Below are 22408 nucleotides of genomic sequence, written 5' to 3'. Positions count from 1 at the left end.
GTGTGTGAGTGTGGCAGTGCTGCACAAGGGATGCCTTCACAGGAAAATGCCCTGTGGATTTCAGCTGTCTTGGAGACAGCACAGTGCTCTGGGTCTTCCTGGCAGAGATTGCCTCCATGTCAGGATCTGGCAAGCTCTTCTGCCGCTAGCCGAGGTCTTGTGGGACTGTGTGCCCACTGAGCTTTAGGGTGACAAGGCAGAGGGTGGTAACCCATCTGGTGAGTCCAATATCAGTATCTGGCGAGCCAGATATCCTGAGAGGCTCTAGAAGACAAGCATATATTTCAAACAAGATCTCCCACTCCTCCAGATCTTCATTGCGGTTATCTGCACATCATCCTCACCTTCGTTACCTGTTGTCTGCCTGGTAGATGTTTACAGCTGCAACACCTCTATGCTTTTGAATCCCCTAGTAATGTATATGGGTTCTGTGGTTTGACAGATACTGATACATGAGTTTCTGATGGAACAGATACAGTTCGATATCATAAGCTCTGTGACAGTTTTGGATGTTGGTATTCTCTGTCATTCCCTTTGAACTCCATTGTCAGCAAAACTTGTTACACAGTGGGCTGACATTGCAAAGACTGTCAGATTCCTGCTCACTGGTTCGTGTGATGGAAGATGAAATAATTTCTATGTGGCAAAACTGTCTGGAATCAGCTTCATGCCAATAGGCTAAGGTGAGGTGTTAGTGACATTTGCTGATACCAGTAGATGCATGTTAGGTCCAGGAAGATGGTATATGAATTCTTCCAGTATCTGGAAAAGTGCTGGTGAAAGGCAGTTTTTCTTTTGCTACAAAAATTTCAGCACCATTCTGCTTCTAGCCAACCAATGTGCTGGATATATCAGTCCCAAGAGAGCACACTGCTAAATACAGGCCCTCAACCCCTGTTTCTGTCTGTATTGCAAGCTGCTGATCTTTTGGGCAGGCTGTATTGCTGCTGAACCCAGGCAGAGTATTAAAAAAATTCTATTTATAGCCAAAGTAACAACTCATTTTGTACCCATTATTTAAGGTGAGTGCTGTGTGCAAAGTAACATGTCGTCCCACCCCTGTGTAAGTTTGGGTTTCTTCATAGCAGTTTGCTATCAGCCAGTAAACAATTAGGACTGCTCCAGTTCAACTGCTCTGTGTCCTTTGTGTGCCTCTAAAGACAAGGCACAGTCCACATACTCTAAAACCATCTTTGTTTCTACCATTCATCTGTTGGATCAGGTGTGGTCCATCAGCTTTTCAGGCAGATGGCCTAGGAAGGCTTCAGCAGGACTCCTGTCATGTACTACCAAGAATTCCCATGTTTCTTTTTCCTGCTGATCCACCGAGTGATGCCTTTGCCTAAGGAGTAAGGTCTGTTGTCTATGGTGGTATTTCTAGTATCCAGCTATCTGCTTTCAGCAGCACTTAACATATTTCCAAATAAACCCTTGTCTGCTTTGAAGATGGCCTACTTTCCAGAAGCTTTGCCATCTCTTTCTGTTGATGTCTGAAAACGTTTCAAGGTTACGGGGCCTTTATTTGTTGGACATCTGGACAAGACGTTTCTGTGAGGGAGGATAACTCTCAGGGTGATTCTTCTTGAGATTATCACCTAGTTGTTCCCCTGCTTGATACGCCTGCAGAAGATCATCAGTAATGCCAGGCCAGCCGTCTGACAGACAGGAGCTCACTGATCAACATTCACTGTATTTATTAGTTATTCCCAAATATTTCAAGCAAGGTACAGCATCTGCCTGGCCTTTTGAAATTGCAGGTGTCCACCGATCTCTTCAGGTTGGAATTACCCCCTTGTATCCTATTGCTCACTCGTCTTACAAAGGTGATCTGCTGCTCAGCAGATAGGTAGGATGGACTGAGAGCTGCCGGTGGGAGCAGCTCCTTGAACATGAACATCCTTGTTATCTTCCCACTGGCTCCATCCCCTAGGATTTTTCCAAGGGCTTTTGCAATGTGAGCTGAGCCAAGGGTCTGTCTGCCAATGGGCATATGGACAGCTGGGTGATTACCTGGTTGATGGTTTGTTTGCATGCAAAGAACCAGGTACTAGTATAGTCATTAATATGACTATATTGAACTGTATGACTATATTAATATGACTATAATGAACTGATCTTTAATATAGTGCATCTGTCAGGAAAGGAGTGATGGCACTGGTCAGATCCAGTGGCAAAGCTCCGACCCTTCCCTGGTTGTCAGTGTAAGTTCCACCTCCTCAGACTGAGAAATCCCGAATGCATTTCCATGGCCACCATGTCTTGGAGAACTGACTGGACTTCAGAGACCTAGTTTGTGAAAATGAGTAATTATAAAGGGCTGCATTCAAATGTGCTTGACAGATGTTATCTCCACCAGTATGGGTATATTTAAGTCTTTCTTCCAAGCAGGAAGCTTGCACTAAGATTTACGAGGGCTGCATGAATAAGAGCAGTAGGAGCAGGTGGAGAAGCTGACACAATGGCAGCCGGCTTTCATTTCTGGCAAACACCTTGCAAAGCAACTTGTGTGGGAAAATTTTCACAAATAAAAATGGTTTCTGAGCTTTACATATACATTTGGCTTAGATTTTCCCATCAGAGGCAGCACTGGTCACTTTCTTAATATCACCGCTGAATTATTTTCTGGTGCTAGGAAAGGAGAAGTTTAATCAGAAGAAATGGCCATGTCAACCATTTCAGTGTTAATAAACTGAATGCTGAAATACCAGGGAATGTAGGTAGGTACTGCAGAACATATCCAGAACCTGTTACAAAGAGGAGCACTGAGTTAGTTCCTGATAAACAGCCACTGGGACAACTCCTGATTTAGATTTTCTTAGCAAGGCTGGGTAACTTTCAGCTATTGGGTTAATGTTGAACTCCCCTAATGAATTTTCTGCCTGGGTTTCCTGAACCAGATGTTGCAACATTGCAGTGTGCATGAGTACAAAGTGGTGCTTTCTTCAGAAGAGACTGTCGGTTGGTTACCGTAATGCAAAAATGCTTTTGGGAAAGGAAGAAGGGAATAAACTGTGTAGGAAGCAAGCACTGGCCTCAGTTTGCCTTACCATATGTCTGTTATCAGGAAGGAAGAATACATTCCAGTATGCTAACTGTAATTACCAAAAAATTAAGTCAATCCTTGATGATGGTAGTATTAAAAGATGTTGTCTTAAAGGCACAAGGTCTGTTTTTCTTATCACCCTGAAATAGAGAGAGTGTGACACAGAGATGCTTTAAATTTGCAAATCGTAGTACTTACTATGCAGGACTCTGACACGCAGTATTAATTATGATCATAGCTTGTTATGTTGGGGGATGCTCAAGGTGCTTATCATGTAATAGATGAGGATCTCCTTTTTTCTGTGCTTGGTAATAGTTTGGATTTCCCCAACGGGCTCGAGAGCGCTGTGGTATTAGGCTGGAAATGACAGTATAAAGTCTGAAGGGTTAACCAATTTTCTGCACCAAATTATGCTTTGCTTTCACCAGTGGTCGAACAGTCCTTGATGGGGCTCCGTGTTTAGTGTTTTCTGACAGCGCGAAAGATCAGTGACTGCATGAAACACATTTAGTTTTCGTTTGCACTTTTTTTGCGTCTCTTGTAATCAAGAGGCAATGCGAACTCCAGCTTGTGGTTTATTGCTATTGCTGTCTTCCCTTGAGCTCTCAGAGCAAAGCAGGTTGGATGAGAAGCAAAGCGAGACCAGTTTAATAGCAGTAGCCAGACAGCCAGAAATAGCTGTGCTATAGGAGATAGAGTAAATAAAATAATGCTGTCAAACTCCACTGCAGTTCAGGTTTCCAAATGAGAAGATAAAAGAGACATTTCTGAGCCCTTTTAGTGTAAGAAGGTCTAAGAGTTCCTATATCACTTCTGTTAAAAACATTGAGGTAATCTTTTCACCAAAACAACGGCCCTGCTATTATTACAGGCTGAATAGGTCTCACAGGGCTAGCCGAAAATCTTGTTTGCAAACACAGAGCAGCACTGGGACAATTCTTATTACTTTAAGTGGCTTTTTGCCCTGCAAGGAACAGTGTTTGACTGTTGCAGCACTTCCCACCCCTTCTCTTTTCCCCCTAGTAGCGCAGATCTCCATGAAATGCCATGTTTTGGGTCCAGCCTGTGTCCAGCTTGCAGCAGGGTGGGAAAATGGGTCAGGCTGTGTTTCAGTGTTTTCAAACAGCAGCTTGGTAGAGGCTTGGTGGTGTGCTGCACTGACAGGCAAGGCATGCTGCTATTTGAGCTGGTGAGATGAGATGAGATTAGATGAGCATGAAGATGACCAAAGGAAATACACTGGCTTGGTCACAGCCCCAAAGCAAAGTCTAAAATGAAGTTTTTGGAGAATAATGTTTCCACAGCCCCACTGATGTAGCCTCACATTCATGCCCAGATGATCAGTTGGTGCTGTCTGCAGACAAGAGGTTTCTGTGGGTCCAGACCATAGAGCATGGCAAGGAAGTTTGATCCTCCTGTCAGTCTCCTTGGCTAGCAGATAGTTGAACATGAAGGATGAATTCTAGCAATTGACAGGATATATATTAAAAACAGTTATGAAAAGGTACTTTATAGCTTTCAGATATGGCATATTCAAGAAAAGAAAACATTCCTTTATATAGTCAAAATAGCCCTGAATGCATTTGCTCGGTGATCCTTTTGCAGGGATGTTGCCAGTTATGTGCCCTGAGCGCAGTTTTGCAGGACTCGTGCTAAGGGGCTGCTCTGACTGGAGGCAGCAACCTGCAGCAACCTGCTGCCCTTCTGCTGCTCAGTGTGCAAGAGAAGAGAGGGGAGGGTGGACTCGAGGGGTGGGATGCAGGAGGTGCAGGGGAAAAAAACCTCAGGGTCAGCCAGAGGAGCCAGCTGGAGGAGGGCGGGAGAAGGCTTTAGGTTGCTAGTTGCTAATTGAATGGTAAAATCCAGAAAGGGCTGAATTTAGAGTCCTTCACAGTCTGTTTTCTGTTCTGGACAGGAAACAGGTTTAGCCTACTCATATAGCCATACAGATATGCAAGATGCTATACAATATACTCTGTTCCTAATTTATCACTCCTGTGATTGCAGTGGGTGTAAATTTGGTCCACAAGCGAAACCTCAAGAACTGAAAATCAAACCCTCCTCCTGCTGTGGCTTTTCAGCAGCACAATTTTAAGCCCCTGGGAACAAACTGGAGAGACCAGAAAAGCTGAGTGACGTGTCTGCAGAAGGGTTTCCCGTCTCTTCCTGTTATTAGTTCTTTGGAAATGCACTCGCCCTTTCCTCACTGCTTCACAGTCAATGTGACGGGGCTTGAGGTGGAACAAGGCATCAAAATGCCACTGATGTTCCACCAAATACATTGAACGAAAATAGCATTTCCACATAAATGCTTTCAACTCCAGTCCTCCCCCACTCGGATCCCACACTGCAGCTTCATGGAGCTGGCAAGGATGAATCAAATGTCTCTTTCCAAACTCAGGAGACAGACACTGCTGAATAATTTGGCAGGAATCTGCCGACCTCCCCAGCACAGCTGTCCTTGTGCAAGGAGTTACGTAAACTGATATCGCAGAGATTTCAGCTCCCCTCTTCCCATCGTGGCCCCTGGGGAAACTTGTAACAAACAATTTGGCCCATCCTAGGAAGTTTGTGGTAGGAAGCGAGTGGCCGAGGTTGTGTTGGGGAGGTGGTGTTACATCCCCCTGTTTCTAGTAAGATCCATCCCTCATCATATTTTCGAGTTGCGCTGTGCAGACCCCATTTCCTGGCTCCTAAAGGCTGGCTCAGCCCAATCTGCTGTGTCCAACAGGGCGATGGCACAGCTCACAGTCACTGGCATCCAACCACTTAGCAGGGCTTAGATTTATTTTCTGGTGTCAAGAATATTTAGGACAGAAATATTAAGAAAAGTTCATTGAGTTTTAGGGTTTCATTTGGACAGAAGAGAGGCACAGTTTTGCAATGCACTCGGGCTCCAGGGAGGTCAATGAGAACAGTGCGTAACTGTCCCATCTTAAAAATCAGCCCACAGTAGGGTTAAGTTAAATGAACAAATGCTATGAAAAACTGTGTCCTCAGTGTTCATGAAAAGCAGGCTGGGCTGCTTTCTTCAAAGGGTCGCTTTAAGGTAAATTAGATTTTAAAAATGTAGGCTCTGAATCTTTTTTTAAAAAGCTAAAGAACGTTGAAAGCCCTTATGACTAAAGATACCCAAAGACATGGCAAAGTGGCAGCATGCCATGCTCTCATTGCTCACGGCAGGCTGGGCAGAGTGAAGATAGAGAGCTGGCAGGCAGGAAAATCAGGACAAATTTCAGGAGTAAATTGAAAAACCCTGCTCGTTCCCTCTGGTTCTTCCATTCTGCTCTGCAGTCACTGCCCAGGTCAACAAGAAATCATCAGGGAGGTGTTTGTGACCCACAGCTTAGTGCAAAACACAGCTCAGCCTTTCCAACCCTCTGCCTTTTCCAAATTGTGCATTGGCATTTGGGTGCAGTTATTATGGACCCTGGTTTAGTCTTTTCCTGATTTCAGCATCAGCTGTTCACTATTCATCAACTGTTTCAACATCCAACTGTTCACTAAGGGGTAGAGCTTGCCTGTAGGTGGGTCCCTCTTCAGCCTCATCCTTGGATCCCCACTCTCCTTTGATACCTGAAGAACACATCATCTGGGCAAAAATAGTCCACATGGATTGCTGCTTTTTACACTGAGCACGCTGCTACCTTGCAGCCCTGTCTGTGTTACGTTTCAGTTATTACTCATTTCAACTTTGCTTTATCTGTGTGTACGCAGTGTAATACTCTTGGCCTTCCAGCCCCACGAGTGCTTGCAAGTACTGTTGCTTCACCAGTGGCACTCCTCGCTTCAAGCCATGATCTTGGGTAGGGAAGAGTGAGGGGAGAGACCCCTCATGGGACTTTCACTGTGCCCCATGCTCAGTGCAAGAGGAAGGTATCTCAGAAGACCTCTACTGGGATGATCTCCTGTAAAGCTGTGGTGGGGACGGAGTGACGATCCCCAGTGGAAGAGCTACCCTGTTGTGTGTTACTCAGGCCACCCTTTGCCCCTCAGGAGGGCAGAGGCCACGCTGCCTCTGTCACATCTGTCACTGGCAGAGCCTCCTCTCTGTCTCCCTTCGGTCTGCCAACTCTGCATCCCGAAGCATGGGTAACACTAAGCTGTTCTTACAAGGCTTTGAGCTGTTAAAGATCCACCATCAAAGGCTTTCAACGTGTCTTTCACTGATTACTTATTTACAGCTCCCAGTTGCCCTGTAAAATAAGCAAATATCATTATCCCATTACAGAGATGGAGAAGGACTGAGGGAGAAATTGCATTTCACCCAAAGGCCTGCAGCCAGTCCCTGCCAGCCTCGGGAGCTGTGCTCGGAAGACTTGATTGCATCCATGTACTCAGGGTGCATAATTCCTCCCCAAGTCATTTCAAAACTACTTTTCCATTGGAATGTGCAGGATTTTGATAACCAGGAGGATCAATAACCTATATATGCAATGAGAAACTTAAAACAGATTATTCTGTGGTTGGCACCTTTTATACTGTCAGCTCATAAGAGGGATCTAATGACTCATGGCTGGAAATGGCTCTTTCTCCACTTGTGTTTTACAGATGATTTGTTTTACACATGAGAAGTAGAGTGTGACCTAGCATAGAGTAAACCGTAGCACTTGAAAAAAATGTGCCATCCTAAAATCATAACCCTTTCTTAAGACCTCCCCATCTATCCTTGCACACCACCCAGAAATAAATAGAAGTTTCTGAAATGCATGAAGATGGCTGCACAAATTACCTGGGACACATACCAGGCCAGGTCCTCTCAAGTGCTTACCTGTGTCCTCCAGTGGAGAGGAAAATTTCCTCCTTACGTGCTATGTGCTGCTTAAGCCATTGAACAGCTTTTAATAATGCAATTTTGCACTAGCAACCGACTGCACAGGGAGATTGCCCTCCATGTGATTAATATTTCCTCTGCATCACAGGAGGGTTTGACTCTTACAGGGTCTTGCACAACCACAGTGTACAAAGGCAGTGCCTGGCACATGTAGCTATTGCCTGGGGTACTCATGGCAGAAGAAAAGTGATTGACTAAAACTAGACAACAGTACTAAAGACAAGTAGAAGTCAATTTAATAGTAACAGTTATTGAACAGTCTGATTTACAGGTGCAATCCTTTCTACAGATATCTATATCCACTGCAATAATTTGGGGGTAGATGCATAATTCATTGTGGAAGCGACATCCCAACTTCAGATCTTCAGGTTTTCCAAAATAAGTTCAGCCTTGGTTTCCTTATGATGGTCACAAATGAGATTTTTTTCTTTCAAGCACAGCTAGAGAAAGTCACCACCCCCCTTCAGGGAGGGGATGGTGAAATGGGGATATTTAAGTCAAAGTGAGAGCCCGAGAAAATGGCCCAAGCAGGTCACACAGACAGGTACATCCCCTTGAGCGCAACTGCTACCTCAGGCACAAGCACTTCAGCTGTAAACCTCTGACAGAGCGAATGCAGAGAGCAGAATTGTGGTAGGTTTATGTAACACGTCAAAACTTTGTTTTGTGCTCCCATCAAATATTACTTTTTTTGGCTTCATCTTTTCCTTGTGAATCCTTAGTACATGTTATGTGAACAGACTGCAGAGCGAAGAGCTTAATTAACCTCAGCTAGGGAAAGAAAAGGAAATCATAGAAGCTGTAGGGTAAAAAAAGATCATATTTAGACAAATAAGTGCAAATGACCTAGATGCATCAATTTTCTTAAGAGCTATGCAATGTGATCTGGATGCTGTCTGCAGAGACTGCAGGTTTGTGTCACTGCTCCCCGTGCTTGTTGTCCCGGTCTGTGCCTTGGGGCTTCTCCCACACCGCCCCCGAAGTCCATACTAATCCTACCTGCTCTCATCCCATTTTCTCCTCCATCTGTCACCTTCCTCTTAGACCTCATCAAAATGTAGAGCTGGGAAGGATCCCAGGAGATTAGCTATTCCCTTCGCAGGATTAAGTATACTCAGATCATCTCTGATGGATGTTTGTCTAACCTTATTTTTGAAAATCTCCATGGAATGCTGTCCCAAGACTTACCTATTTTGTCTGTTCTAGTGTTTAACTACTCTTAGAACTAGAAAGATTTTTTTCCCAAGTATCTAATCCCATTCTCCCTTGTGATGAATTAAGCCAAGCCTCAGTCGAAATGGAGAACAATTGATCACCAGCCTCCTTAGAAGAGAAGCAGCTTTCACATACTGGAATACCAGTAGTACATTCCTTTTTATTTATGTCCTTTCTAGATTAAACAACTCCATTTCTTTGCCCTTTCCCCATTAATCAGGTTTTGAGAGTCTTTTTTTGTCTTTTTATATTTTCTTGCTCTTACCCGATTTAACTACAAAAAATCATTTTGTATGACTCTCAAAATTGGACAGCATAAACCAGCTAGTCGTCATCCTGGCTTAACCATGGACAGGATAATATATAATACTATACTAATATAGCCAGCATATAAATGAAGGTAAATTCTATAGCTTCATAATTTCTTCCTAATTCTCTCGTATGTTATCCCTGGGATAATCAGGAGTGACAGTAGCAGCCTGTCCCAGCTGCCACTTCTGCCCTCCCCTAAGCCTGAGCTCCTTTTGACAGTGTGGCTACTTATATAGCTGATAAATCTCCACTTTGTGTATATGTATTTGCTTTGTGCTTCTGACATGTAGTACTTACACCAGTCTGTTTAAACAATCCATTTTCATCCTCAGCCACACATCTGCTTTCCTTTATCTTGTACGTGCTTTGATTCAGCTTACGTGCTCAAAGAAAGGAAAGATAGTCCTGCGCTCGACAAAAATGGTGTACAGAACACAAGGTTCATTTCTCAATACTGCTACAGGCTTTCTGTCTGCATCTGGCAGAAACCACACAAAGCAGCATTGCTTTCCTTGCCTGCATGGTTCTTCAAGTTCTATTCTCTTGTCCACATGCCTAAAAAGCTTCTTAAAACAGGGGTTTGGTCTTGTTTGCTGTTCGTCTTTCATGTAGCCCAGATGAATTCCTAAATTTTCTTGAAATCAATTACAGTGTAACCTAAGTGCATTTGAAGATGCCCATGCTTCACTAAGGACCTAAGTAATGTATGTTATTTAAGAGCTGTAGGAACATATGTGATAAAATATCCATGGATCAAATAATTGTCATGCTTCCCATACTATGGGTGTTAAAATTTAGTCATTTGGGAAATAGTATCTATTTATTGAGTGTTGGCAAGAAGAGGGGAAGAAAGGAGAAGTGGTAGTAGGAAATGCCTAGCCCATTAAAAATGACATTATTCAGTTACAGTTATTAACCTGCTATATGGACTGAACTTTCTCGAAACCAGGTGTGTACAAAGTGTCTTCCATGTGCAGACATGTGCTATTCACCGAGATGTTTATGTGCTCTACCACTCTGTGAAAAACAAAGGGTCTCTTAAAAACTCAGGCTGCCAGTGCTGGAGTTTATGGTCAATGAGTGGGGAATGGTCCTTCTTTTATGGGAGTATGAAGGAAGCGCATTGTTGGCACAGGGCAGTGACCCGCATTCGGGAAACATCCGGCATGGACTTGCTCTGAGCTCTTTCGCTTTTCTGTACCTCTTTGAATGGTTTCATCTTCCCCCGTGTCAGCACCTTTCTCTCCTCCCCCCACCCCAGGGCTGTTTCTCCACCAGAAAGTTCCTACCAAGTGGAGACTGAGAGCTCTGGGGAGGGCAATGGGAGAAAAGATGATTCATTTCTTCTAGATTCATTATTGAAGTTTCTTCTCAGAATGAAAGTAAAAAGTGGCAGGCAGGAGCTTTGCGCTTATTGTCTTTCCCTCATTTGCCCCTGTGCTTGCTCAACGCTCGAGGACAAAAACATGGTGTTTCTTCTTGTGTTTTCTGCAAACAGTCTTGATAGCTGAGCTTCTCTTTGCCACTATTGCATTCTCGCCAACAATAATATATTCTGCGGGGCCATTTTATTTCCAAAAGCACTAGTATGATTCCATTATCTCCTCATTGCTCCTTCAGTAACTCCTAGGCAACACCATTATCTTCACATCCAATACTCGGCAACACCTGCAAACGCGGGAGCCTCTAAAACACACTCACAGGAGGCAGCGATTGTTCCTACTGCAGCCTTGGAGGGGAAACGTATGGAGCAGTTCAGTCAGACATGTCCAAACCCGACGTGTTGTCCTCTGGAAGTATAATGACAGCAAAAAGCTGTTAAAACATTCACTTAGCATTAGCTATTAAAAACAGCTCATAATGTTTTCTAAGTCAAAATTGGAGAGATGAGAGGGAAAAAAATGTACTGAGTATGTGCAAGAAAAAAGCTAATGCACAGAGCCTTGTATTTTCAGAGCCAGGTGAGAAAGAGGTTTGTGATTATTCTTGTAATACCTTTTATGAACAAATCTCTTCATAATCATGAATATTACATAGAAAAGTATGTTTGATCCCACTTCACCCATCTCACAAGCACAGTCTGTTTAGGGTTGTGTTTTGGAAGTTTTCATCAGCAGTGAGAAGAAGAATGGTTGCTAGTATAGCTAATTTAAGGAGCACATCTTTTTTCCAATGAGATTTGTTATCAAGTTTTTTTGAGAATGTGGTAAAGATAAATTCTATTTCTAAGAACTAGTCCAAGACTCAAATTTAAACACAGTGCACAGTATTGATTTAATTGAGCAAGTTTAGTGTGATGTTTACAGCCTTTTCTCAGCACTTCACTTGGCACAGAGGGAGAGGAAAGAAGCAATTGTCCAAGTTAGGACAAAACAGAAAAGATTTGCTATTGCATATTCAGCCTGAAATATCCTTTTCTTATGTTTTGGGACAGCATCACTACTCAAAGCCTGCATACTAGAGGAAGATACTTGTATAATGCATTTGTCAATGGAATTTCCTGCCCCCCTGAGCATTCCAGAGGAAGAAGCCAGGTTTTAAAGGCTCTGAGCTTCTGGACAGTGCCCTGTCTCATCATAGTTAATACTGTCTGAAGATCTATGAGCAAGTTTGCTAAAAAAATTAGAGCGTACAATTTATTTTTCAAGATTAATGATTTGTTTAAAATAATACCTACTGCTTATCTTTAAAAAAATCTCACTACTAAATCTTATTTGAGTAAATAAATGCTGTACATTGATTTTATTTTTCCTCTTAAATGAATCCTTTGATGTAACATTTGTCTTTGGGGCACTCTCAAAAATCAAAAAGTATTTAAGTTAAATTAACTTCATACACCTAAATATTGGCTTTTGTGAGTGGGTAGAGGAAGGAAATCTTGATTGTGTGTTGCTAATTTTGGCTTTTTAAATATGTATGACTTGTAACTTGAATCACCTTACATAGTCATGACTATATAATTAACATTCTGTTTTCTGATGATCTTTTTTGTTATCTATTCCTGTAAAGACATCGAGATTGTGGGGCCAAAGCTCCTCTTACACCAGTATAAATCAGGAAGAGTTCTAGTAAAGGCAGTACAAATTTGGTGGGCAAAGCCAAAATACGTATGACGAGGGTAAGGAGGAAAACAGGAAATTATCTATATTTTACTATGGTTTATCAGCATCCACAATTTCACATCTGTGATTGAGCAGTTGACACAACAGATATTAAAACACTTGTTTTTAGTGCCACCTCCATCTACCATTGCCGCCCAGCTGCCGTGAACACACGCCCTCCGCTCTTTGGCAGGAGAATCATGGTAGCTGATACACAGCACTGCGGCACGGCTGCCGCTGGCGTGGAGCGGAGGTTGCACTGGGCATATCAAACAGCCACAGAGCTGTGTGTGTTCTCTTATGAGTTCTGAAAAATTCAAAATGAAGCTATTTTACTTTTCCCTTCCCAACGCAGAGAAATGAGCTGTTGCTATAAAACAAGGGGTGGGAATAATCAACTTAGAAAGGAGATGAGGATGAACAGGTTTGGTTGTAAAGGTTATAATATCAAGGAGGGAAAAAGAAAAAAATTAAGCTGGATCAAGAGGTTAAAACCAGAGCGTAACGGGACAGAGATAGGTTAGGAGTTCTTTGAACTGAGAATCAGGGTGATTTTCTCACCAATGAGTTGTGTACGAATGGGAAGTGGAGAAGGGGCAGAGACCCATCTCCCTTGACTCTCAGAACATGTTTGGAAAACCAAGATCTGCACTGTCAAACATGCCCGAGCTGATTTCACAAGATTTATGCTACTACGGGGCCTTCTTTGCAGCACAGGAATCCCGTCAGGCCTGTGGCCTGTATTTTCAGTTTCTCGTGCTGTGGAACAGAACTTCCCATCATGGAAAATGATGGATGTATGTTACCTACTCAAAGGCATTTCTTCATGCCTACAAGCAAAATCTTGCAGCATGAGGATTTGCATTTTGTTCTTTTATGCCTGTGATCTACCCTATTTATTTTGCTAGCAACAATTGTATCCACTGCAGATGAGGCTTAAAGAATCCAACCAGGTTTCACCATTGCTTCTTTCTTCTCTTCAGCCCTCCCATGAATTCCCTCCTGAGTTCAGGCTCTGTAAGTATCTTATGATAAATCCACCTCTCCCTTTCTCTCTGTAGGATCTGATACGAAGAGATATTCTGTATTACAAAGGTCGCATAGACATGGATAAATATGAAGTGGTGGATATAGAAGACGGGAGAGATGATGACTTCAATGTCAGCATGAAGAATGCCTTCAAACTTCATAACAAGGAGACTGAGGAAATGCACTTATTCTTTGCCAAGAAACTGGAGGAGAAGTTACGATGGCTTAGAGCTTTCAGAGAAGAAAGGAAGATGGTAAAAGAAGATGAAAAGATAGGTGAGGAATATGAAATGAATCTGAAAGGAGATTTTTGGTAATGCCTAATTTAGCCCCAACTGTTGGAGAAGCCCACATTTTTTTTGTAGTAGAATTACAGTTCAACCTTGTTCAGCTGTCCTTGGTTGCTTTCATAGTCATAAATAGGTCTTTCCAATTCAATTACTGTTATTTTTGGCCCTCAATAAACAAATTCTGCCCATAGCTTCAAGCCTGGACCTCCGTGGGTGTTGTGGGAGAAGGAAGTCTTTGGCCATCTGACTTCAGAGTCTCCTGGCTGCATCAGTTCTGCTCTGCTTAAGCATGTCTCATGCAGGGTAGGAGGGTGGCAAAGTCAGTGACTTACCAGCCGTGCCCTTCCCTCAGCATCAGCCCATAAATTGACTGTAACCAATGTCAGTTCAGGCTCAGTTTGTGTTGCTCAGCTGTAAAGCACTGGGCATATTTATGATACTGTATAAATAATAATGGGTCTAATCTTACTTTTCATACAGCCCCTGCACAAGTGAGATTATAAAAAGGCCTGTCCTTTCAAGGAAGATTTGCTTTTCAGTAAAATACTTGCCCATACACACAGCTCACTGAGTGATGCTTTGCCACCTAGGATGTTTCGTGTTTGCCAAACAGTGCAGAACATTCCCCCCTCCCCAAAAGAAAAAGAGGCTTTGTAAGCAATCTTCTGAATTGTGTTTGCCGTGTTCCCTTTTTCAGGCTTTGAAATTTCTGAAAATCAAAAGCGACAAGCGGCAATGACAGTAAAGAAAGTCAGTAAGCAAAAAGGTAACCGGCAACATGCACTGTGCCTGGTGATGTGAGGGTGGAGTGGGCTGGGCTGAATCCTGCTGGGTTAGGATCCAGCATCCCCCTTGAATTTTCCCCTCCCCTTTCTCTTTTTTTTATAAAATACCGTTTGTGCTTTGTATCCTTTCTTAATGTATCTGTGGGCCAAATTAATCTCTGGTCTAATGTGGTTGAAGCCAGTGGAATTTCACCAGAGATTAATTTGGTCTCGTGTCTCCAGTCTGATGTCCAGAAGCTGTCCCTGGGGGCAGAAATCTCTCTCAGTTGTTTATCTCAGGCTGAAACGGGAGTGAGTGCGGAGATACGTAGGGATTTGCTAATTCCCAAAGTCTCCCATTAGCAAAGAAAGAAAGAAAAAGATGGCTAAAATACTGGAGATGGTGAGGGATCTACTCCTTTCCTCCTTTTGGAAAGGGGAAACTCATGTTTCCTGGGGCTGCCTGTAACTTTTTAAGGACAACACAGTAGCATCAGCTCTAGGAAATAAAGTATCTTAGTAAAGACATTATATCTCTCTGATGTCACATTCATTTCCCCACCCAGGCAGGCTACAGCCAACTAGTAAATGCCATGCTAGATATTAAACAGAGTCTCAACTGGCAAAACAGCCAGTGTTAATTATCTCTCGCAGTAACTCTTGCAGCTACAGGTTTTGAAATAGTAAATATGGAGAGAAGGTCAGAGAGGTCATTTTTCAAGTTTCCCAAAGCTTCACAAAGTTGTAGACATACTGATTCGTTACCAAAGTACCGTGGCACGACTAGACCTATAAAAATGGGGTTTGAGAGAACTCATCACTTCTTGGCTATAGTCAGTTCCAGGCAGATTCATCCCTGCTTTGCACAGGCATTGGGTTGTTTTCTGCAAAAGTTGAAGGAGCTCTTTGCTTTCTGCCTCACCTGTTTGTTGTCTACTGGCTTTGCTGGTCCAGTAGTGGTTCGCTAGGCCAACTGTAAACACCTTGGTTTGCTGTGTCTCTCCATTGTCATTAGTCTTCTCTCTACAAACTTCCTTTGTTGTCTTCTGAGATGTTCTCTAAAAACTCTCCTGGCCAGATATTCTAAGCTCAAAGTATGTGCACACCCAAAAACGGGCCCAGGGACGTGTATCTTACACAGTGTATGTGTAGTTGAGGCAGCAGCGGATGCTGTCATGAGCTCGGTTTTGCAGATTCCCCCCTCACCACTTGCATGCTTGTCCCTCAGCACACAAGCAACCATGGAGATTATGGCAGCTGGAAAACTGGAGAAACTGACTTGCATGATGGCCATGACAAAACCACTTTAAATTATGAATTTGGTGTTCAGTTAATTATATTATTAATTAAGGTATTAATTAATAATTGTACTGTTCAGTCATTAAGTGACACAGTTCAAAGGTGCCTGAGCATGCCTACCAGTATTCCCACTTAAATCACTGGACTCACATCCTGACAAATATAATATGCCTAACCATACTTATTTCTTGTACAGCAATTGCTCTCTTGTTTTCTCTCTTTCTCTTTCTCTCTCTTTCTCTCTGAGATGAAAAAGGAGGGGCTATTATCTTAGACTTCTCTGACTGTAAAATTAATTAGCTCCTAAAACACTAGTCAGCATTTCTTTTATGAAGAACAAGCTTATGCCATAACACTGGCAGTTCTTTTTATGAGATGACATCCTCGAGTCAGACAGAAATGCAGTCAGACCCCAAGCATCAAACTAAGCGAAGCCTGGTTGTTTTACTTAAGACATGAAATCTGAAAACAACAAATAGGGTCATTAAATTAGTAGCTCTGTTTCTTTTGTCCTACACTGTGGTAATCATAGCCCAGTCTCAGATTAATTAAATTAAGTACCGGCACTGAACGTTTTGCTGAAAACTCTTAGTTTTCTTACTCTGTGGTTTGTCTTGTGCCCATGACCCAAAGAGAGGCACGAGGCTGCCAGAGCAGGGAGCTGGTGGCATTGCTCAGAAGAGGGAGGTAGGAGGAAATTCCTGAGAGTTGGCTTTTAGTGACTGATTTTTTGAATCTTGCCATATGCGTTTTACATATATGGCCAACAGTTTTTTGGCCAAAGACCTTGGCAGGCACCTGGGACTGTGTTGCTGAGGCAGCTCTCCGGGCTGGGAGTGGGCAGACAGGTGTGCCTATGCCAGAAGGCTGCTGCCTGCAGGCATCGTGTGCTGCCTCTGCCCTCCTGGTGCAGCTTCCCCCAGGGCTTCAAGTTGATTTTGGAGCATCAGTTATACCTGGAAGGCAGGGAAGCCCTTTAGGAGTAGGAATACTTCCACTGCATTCAACTGAACTGTTTACTCATTCAAATTTACGGACTTTGCAGGACAGGTCTCAGTGGCTACAGCGGGGCTTGATGACTCCATAGCCCAACCTGACGTGTTGAGAGCTCTGCTTCCATGTCAGTGGATGCCTATTACAGACTTGCTTCTAGATTATCTCAGTTGTTCCCTCCACCTCTTAAATGGGAAACCATAGTAATTTCCCTGTCACAGAATACTTAAGGAAGAGAGAAAAGCTGTGAAGGAGGTGAAATGGAAAATGCAATCAACTTTGTTAGAGGTGAAGCAGAAAAACATTTTTCAAATAGTATAAACTGCTGCTTATTTCATGCACTGTTGTACCACACCTCCTAGAAGTATTACTCTGGAGCTGGCTGGAGTGCGTTTGGAAAGGCAGCATTTAAACTACTACTCAGCTGTAGCAGGTGAGGGAGAGGTGCTGAGACATCAGCTGATAGCGGGAGAAGAAACCTTAAAACTGTGCTTTTTAAACTAATGGAAACTTGATCCAGGCGATTAGGAGAGAACACAACTCTCAGTGTTTTGAGAAGATTTTTCATCCCAAAATGAGGGCCCTCTGTGGGGCACAAGTCAGACCCCTCTGGAAGGAACGCCCTCCTAACACTCACGTCTGCGCAGAAATGGGTGCACACATGCAGTGCCAGGCTTCTTTCCAAATTGATTTAATGATGCGCAAGGCCAGATTTCAGCAATATACTAGGATTTGCACTACTTATTGGATTGGCAAAACATAATGATATTAGACCAGATGCCTTAAGACAGCATTAAACCAATTTTTGGCCTTCTTTAAGTCCATTAGACGTAAAGTAAATGGGTAGTGTTGGCTCTGCACCTTACCAAGAGATAGAGAAAAGGGCTGTTTGTTGTTTTTTTTTTCTTTTTGCATTGATTGTTCAAGATTTTTGCCTCTCAGTTACTGCCCTTTAGCTTGTTTCGATGTCAGTGTGGTAACTGGGAATAGAATTCAGTGTGGTGTCTCCTAGAAATAGTAAAGCAACAGAGAAATTTATTTGTCTTGACTCACAAAAACAACAAAAAACCCCACAGCCCTTTTTAAGCTACAGCCAGTCGAGTGTGCAACTTTTCTGCAGATAAGTCCAGGTACCACTGAGGAGTTTCACAGCCTGCACCGACACTGCAGCATTAAGATACATCGAGTTGTGCTTCCAGAACTGTGCTCGTTACTGACTAAAGCAGTAAGACTAAAAGTCCCTTGAAAATGGATCCCTTGTGGATCTCCAGTCCATCCTTAACATAGACACAGGATTACCCAGGGTACTCTTTCCATTTCTAAACGTTTGAAAACAGAAGGCTCCTTTAGTGTCTTTATCCATCGAGAGCTTCTGTTCTGCTGGCCACTTCTAATCTCCCCTCCAATGATTAGTGTTTGCAGCTTTCAGAAACGTTCAGTTACTTTTTTGATCCCCAGCTTTGTCCACGTCTGTCCTCATGCAGGACAGTCTGTACACATAAAGGATTTTTGTTCCTAGAAGCTGTCAGCCAGGGGTGTCAGGGGGATTAGAAGTTCCAGTACCCCGGAAGGAGACCCCATTCTTAAAGCACTGTTTCCCACCAATGTTTCCATTTTGGAAAATGAAGTATTTGTTCAAATTTAAAGAAGTGACCTTAGTGCTCAGTGGGAGGGTTTCCCACCCCAGGAAAGCTCTTCAGACCCGTGCTGCAAGCCAGCTCCTTCTCTGTCCTGTGTGTTCTCCTCTGCACTGTGCCACAACTTCACCAAAGCAGATGCCCTCAGCCTAGACAAGTCTTTATTCTGGTAGTCTGGGACTTGAAGAAGGAGGGAAACATATATTTAATCGCCATCACCCTTAGCCCTGAGCTTAGAAGGATGCTGTCATTAAATCTGCCCATAAATACTCAGCTATGCAAACCCAGCAGGGGTTAAATCATCAGCCAGCATGTGAACTGCTTTGGTCTGCAGTAAAACACCCTCTCAATCACTGAATTGTCCTGCTAATTTCTTCCTTTCTGATCACTTGAGCTTACAGTGAACTGCGTCATGAAAACCCTGACCCAAACACCCAACAGCTTTGCTCTGACTTCTCACATTTCCGCACTTCAAGCTCTTCCCCAGCAAGTCTGTATAGCAAAACGAGATGACTTCATGATAGCATACTTGTGCTGGCTTCATCCAGCTGGCGAGCCAGGTCTTACCAGGCAACAGAGTCTGTAGGTACCTCCTGCGGTTCTCCCGAGCTTTTAAGCCTATTTTATTGCTTCGTTGCTAACAAGATTGACGTGGCCCCGACATGTTTCCTCATCCTATTCACACATGTAGGCATAGCCTCAAGGGGATTGAAAGAGACTCAGCAACACATAGACCAGCCACTTTAAAGCAGAGGGGCATTTGCATTTTCAGATAATCAGGGTCACTTGCCTTTTTTCACAGGGCTTCCTACAGCGAAGGTGAAAGAATGGAGCTAATCATGTTCTTGGTGGTACTTCCTCACAGATTCAGGGAAATCACAGAACTTATCCCATTGCTTGTAAAATACAGACCCTACCCTCACCCTCTGAGACGCAGGCGTTACGCAGTGCCCATCTGCGGCTCGCCCCAGCACTCCGTGCTTTGGGTCCACAAGCATTAGTCTCACTGATGACAGCGTGGACAGACGGCTCCTCACTCAAGGCATTAGTAACCCAGCTGGAGTCAGTAGGGTCATCAGAGATCCAGTCAGATATACAAGTTAAGGCAAATCATGAACAAATTCGTGGCTGGGAGACCTCTAAGGATGGTACCGGTGACTCGGCAGTGGGCACGTGCTTCTGAGCAAATTCTCCAGGGGAGTTTTTTTGTGAAATGTGAAACAGGCCTCTTGGGTTTTCCCTTGGCCCTCGTTTGAAGAGCCAAGATGTTGGCATCAGTGTCGTGTTGAGATTCCAAGTGAAATGAGTTTGTCAGCCCAGGTACTCCTGCACTTTCAGTTTGGTGAGGTATTTTAGGTAAGGGACAGCGTTGCTACCCAGAAGAGGCTGCATTTCAGAGCAGTGATGGACGAACTGATCTCTTCTTATCAATGAAACCGACAGAGTGATCTTTGCTATCAGTGTACAGAATGCTGGAGGAGAGGGAGACTGTATAAATACAAGATGGGATAATTTGGTTTTCACCTGGATTTGATTGATAAACCCCTAGTATCATTTATTCCATCTTGCCTCGCTTAGCTTTTGCATATCACATGAGGGATCATTACCTTAATGTCTAGCCTAATGACATCAGGTTGCAGAAACTTGCTAAATAGACTCAGGAAGGTCAAGTTCCTTCAGTATTGGTATCTACTGTGGTTGGCTGTGGAATGGCCAGGACACAAGATTACTGTTTTCCTCTGTTGTGTTTCTCAAGCTGCGGTTAGCCCTTTTCTCCCCCTCTTCCTCCAAAACAGAGAAGTTAGGCTAGTGATTAGAAAAGGGAGCCAAGGCATATTCTCCTCACCGGTACCATCCCTGGTAGTATCTACCTCTGCCAGGCCATTGAGTAAAATCCCCGGCTGTGTAAAGAGCCATGGCTAACGCACTGCTTAAATTCCTCTGGCGTTGGGCGAGTATGACAGAATTTCAGTCGGGTAGTTTAGCATGGAAGTGTAAGCCAATGAAGTGCACAGCCGCTCAGGACTGCCTTTGGAGGCAGAAGTTTCCTGTTTGCAGCTGCTGTTTGCACCCTTGCTGTAAAAATAAGGTATGCAGTCAGGGAGCAGAAATAATGTCAGACACAGCATAGTTTGCCAACTCTAAACCTAACAGCAACCAAGTGAATAGTGATGAAGTGCTTTGAGATCCTCTGTTGAAATGTGCTGAAGAAAGGCAAAGGGCCGTACCCATTCAGCCATTACTGCTTCTTATTTCTTTAAATTAAACTTGTCGCTATTGCAGGTGTAATTAACTGTACAACAATTAGTGTTCTTGAGGTATGTTCCTGGCTACCCCACGTTGGGTTACAACATTCAGAAGGAAACTGAATTTATGGGATTTTTGAGCATGGCTCCTGAAGGATGCAAGTTAACTCTGTTGCTGTGGAGATCACAGGTAGATGAAAGGTTCCTCAGCGCAGCACTGCTTCCTGTCCTGCCAGCAGCTGCCGCTCGGCCAGTAGAGAAAGCAGGTGTTGATATTTTATTGTCTCCCACTCAACTCTGGCTAATGAACAGTGTGATATCTAAACAGCTAGGTAGAAGAAAAGCCTATGACACAGCTCCTGATCAAAGTATAAGCTAACATCTTAAAGGTTGAGGATGGAATAAACAGCTCGTAAGGCAAGTGTCATGGTTATGTACAGGCGAATCTGAGTGTATCCTGTGTACGTTTTGTATTAACTCTGGAAAGGTGCAGTGCTAATGTAGCTGTCCTGCTATATTATAACTGGGTCTGTCTGCACGTGTCCATGTGGATTGCCTGTGAGTTAATAGCATGCTTTGAAATCTTCACGTGCTACTGAAGTCGTGTTGTAACCTCAAATAGAAGAGACACTTTGAAAACAAGGACTAGGAGGAAAAAGAGTGTTTTAAATCTTTTTAATTGTTTTCTTCTGAACTGAGAAATCCGAAAGATTCAAGTGACGTTGCCTAGTACTAAAAAAAGACATTATTTCAGCTGACAGCGCAGCATCTCTCTTTACCAGTTTTGTCTAGCCAAATTGTAAACCCTGGAGTTTTCTTTTTCTCATTCTGAACAGATTTCCACAACCCCCACCCTGCCGAACGATCTTGCTATGCAGCTGCAGCCTTTATATTCTGCTACAGTGCAGAATTATGCATGAACCAGCAGAAGGAGCTCCAAGTCTGGTCATTGGTGTATAGCTGATTTCTTACGCCTTGGAAAGGCAGAGCAGCAGCTGTGTCTAGAAATCATTACTTACCTATCGATTCTTTCCCTTTGCGCTTTGAATTCTGTTCACCAAGCAGCCCAAAATTGCATTGGAAAAGAGCTTTGCTCATTTCTTTCTGTTGAATTGCAGTGGAGTTATGGCTTTGCATATAAAAAAAAAAAAATCCCTCAAGAGACAATTTCGCACAATGGCCCTGAGTTTTGATGAGGGAGCAAATCACTTCAGAGCAGAATAGAAAAATACCAACCTGTCATACTTTTTCCTGAATTGCTCTTTACCAGGATTTGAAGATGTGCAGATTAGGTGAATCTCCCTAACCCCCACAATTTCTGTGTTCCACCTTGTCAAGAATGTGGGTATGTCCAAAAAAAAAAGCCATTCTTGGGGCACCTCAAGCTATTGCAAAGTGCCATATCACAATTTCACAAGAAAAGGTATTCTTATGGAATTATCAGCCTGACTTGCCGGAGCACAAATGTTTTTATTTGCATGTCCACAAACACATGGTAATTATGCATGCCATTGAGATCTGCAGTTTTGATCGTTTAGGCCATGGAAGCTATTTGATAAATATGATAAATATGCAAACCTTCAGCTGCTTGTACAAGTAGAACCAGCCAGGAGCTTTTGACGTTCATCCAGCTTAGATGTTAATG

The 22408-nt window shown here is 43.3% G+C and overlaps 1 protein-coding gene and 1 long non-coding RNA gene across 10 annotated transcripts in view; one reads left to right on the top strand and one right to left on the bottom strand.

The window, feature by feature from the left end:
- The window catches only part of ARHGEF9 (Cdc42 guanine nucleotide exchange factor 9), a 221387-nt gene that overhangs the window by 191793 nt on the left and 7186 nt on the right, over positions 1 to 22408 (top strand). For all 9 annotated transcript variants that reach the window (XM_074835375.1, XM_074835376.1, XM_074835380.1 and 6 more), the window contains 2 exons: positions 13567 to 13810; positions 14522 to 14590. In XM_074835375.1, coding sequence (XP_074691476.1) covers positions 13567 to 13810; positions 14522 to 14590 — 313 coding nt within the window. The remainder of the gene's footprint in view (positions 1 to 13566; positions 13811 to 14521; positions 14591 to 22408) is intronic.
- The window catches only part of LOC141927939 (uncharacterized), a 75595-nt gene continuing 64158 nt past the window's right edge, over positions 10972 to 22408 (bottom strand). Inside the window, exon 5 of the long non-coding RNA XR_012624635.1 lies at positions 10972 to 11194. This is a non-coding gene — a long non-coding RNA (uncharacterized LOC141927939). The remainder of the gene's footprint in view (positions 11195 to 22408) is intronic.

The sequence above is a fragment of the Strix aluco genome, chromosome 10, assembly GCF_031877795.1.
Source record: "Strix aluco isolate bStrAlu1 chromosome 10, bStrAlu1.hap1, whole genome shotgun sequence".
NCBI classification, from domain to species: Eukaryota; Metazoa; Chordata; class Aves; order Strigiformes; family Strigidae; genus Strix; species Strix aluco.
This window is presented reverse-complemented; position numbering and strand designations above follow the sequence as displayed.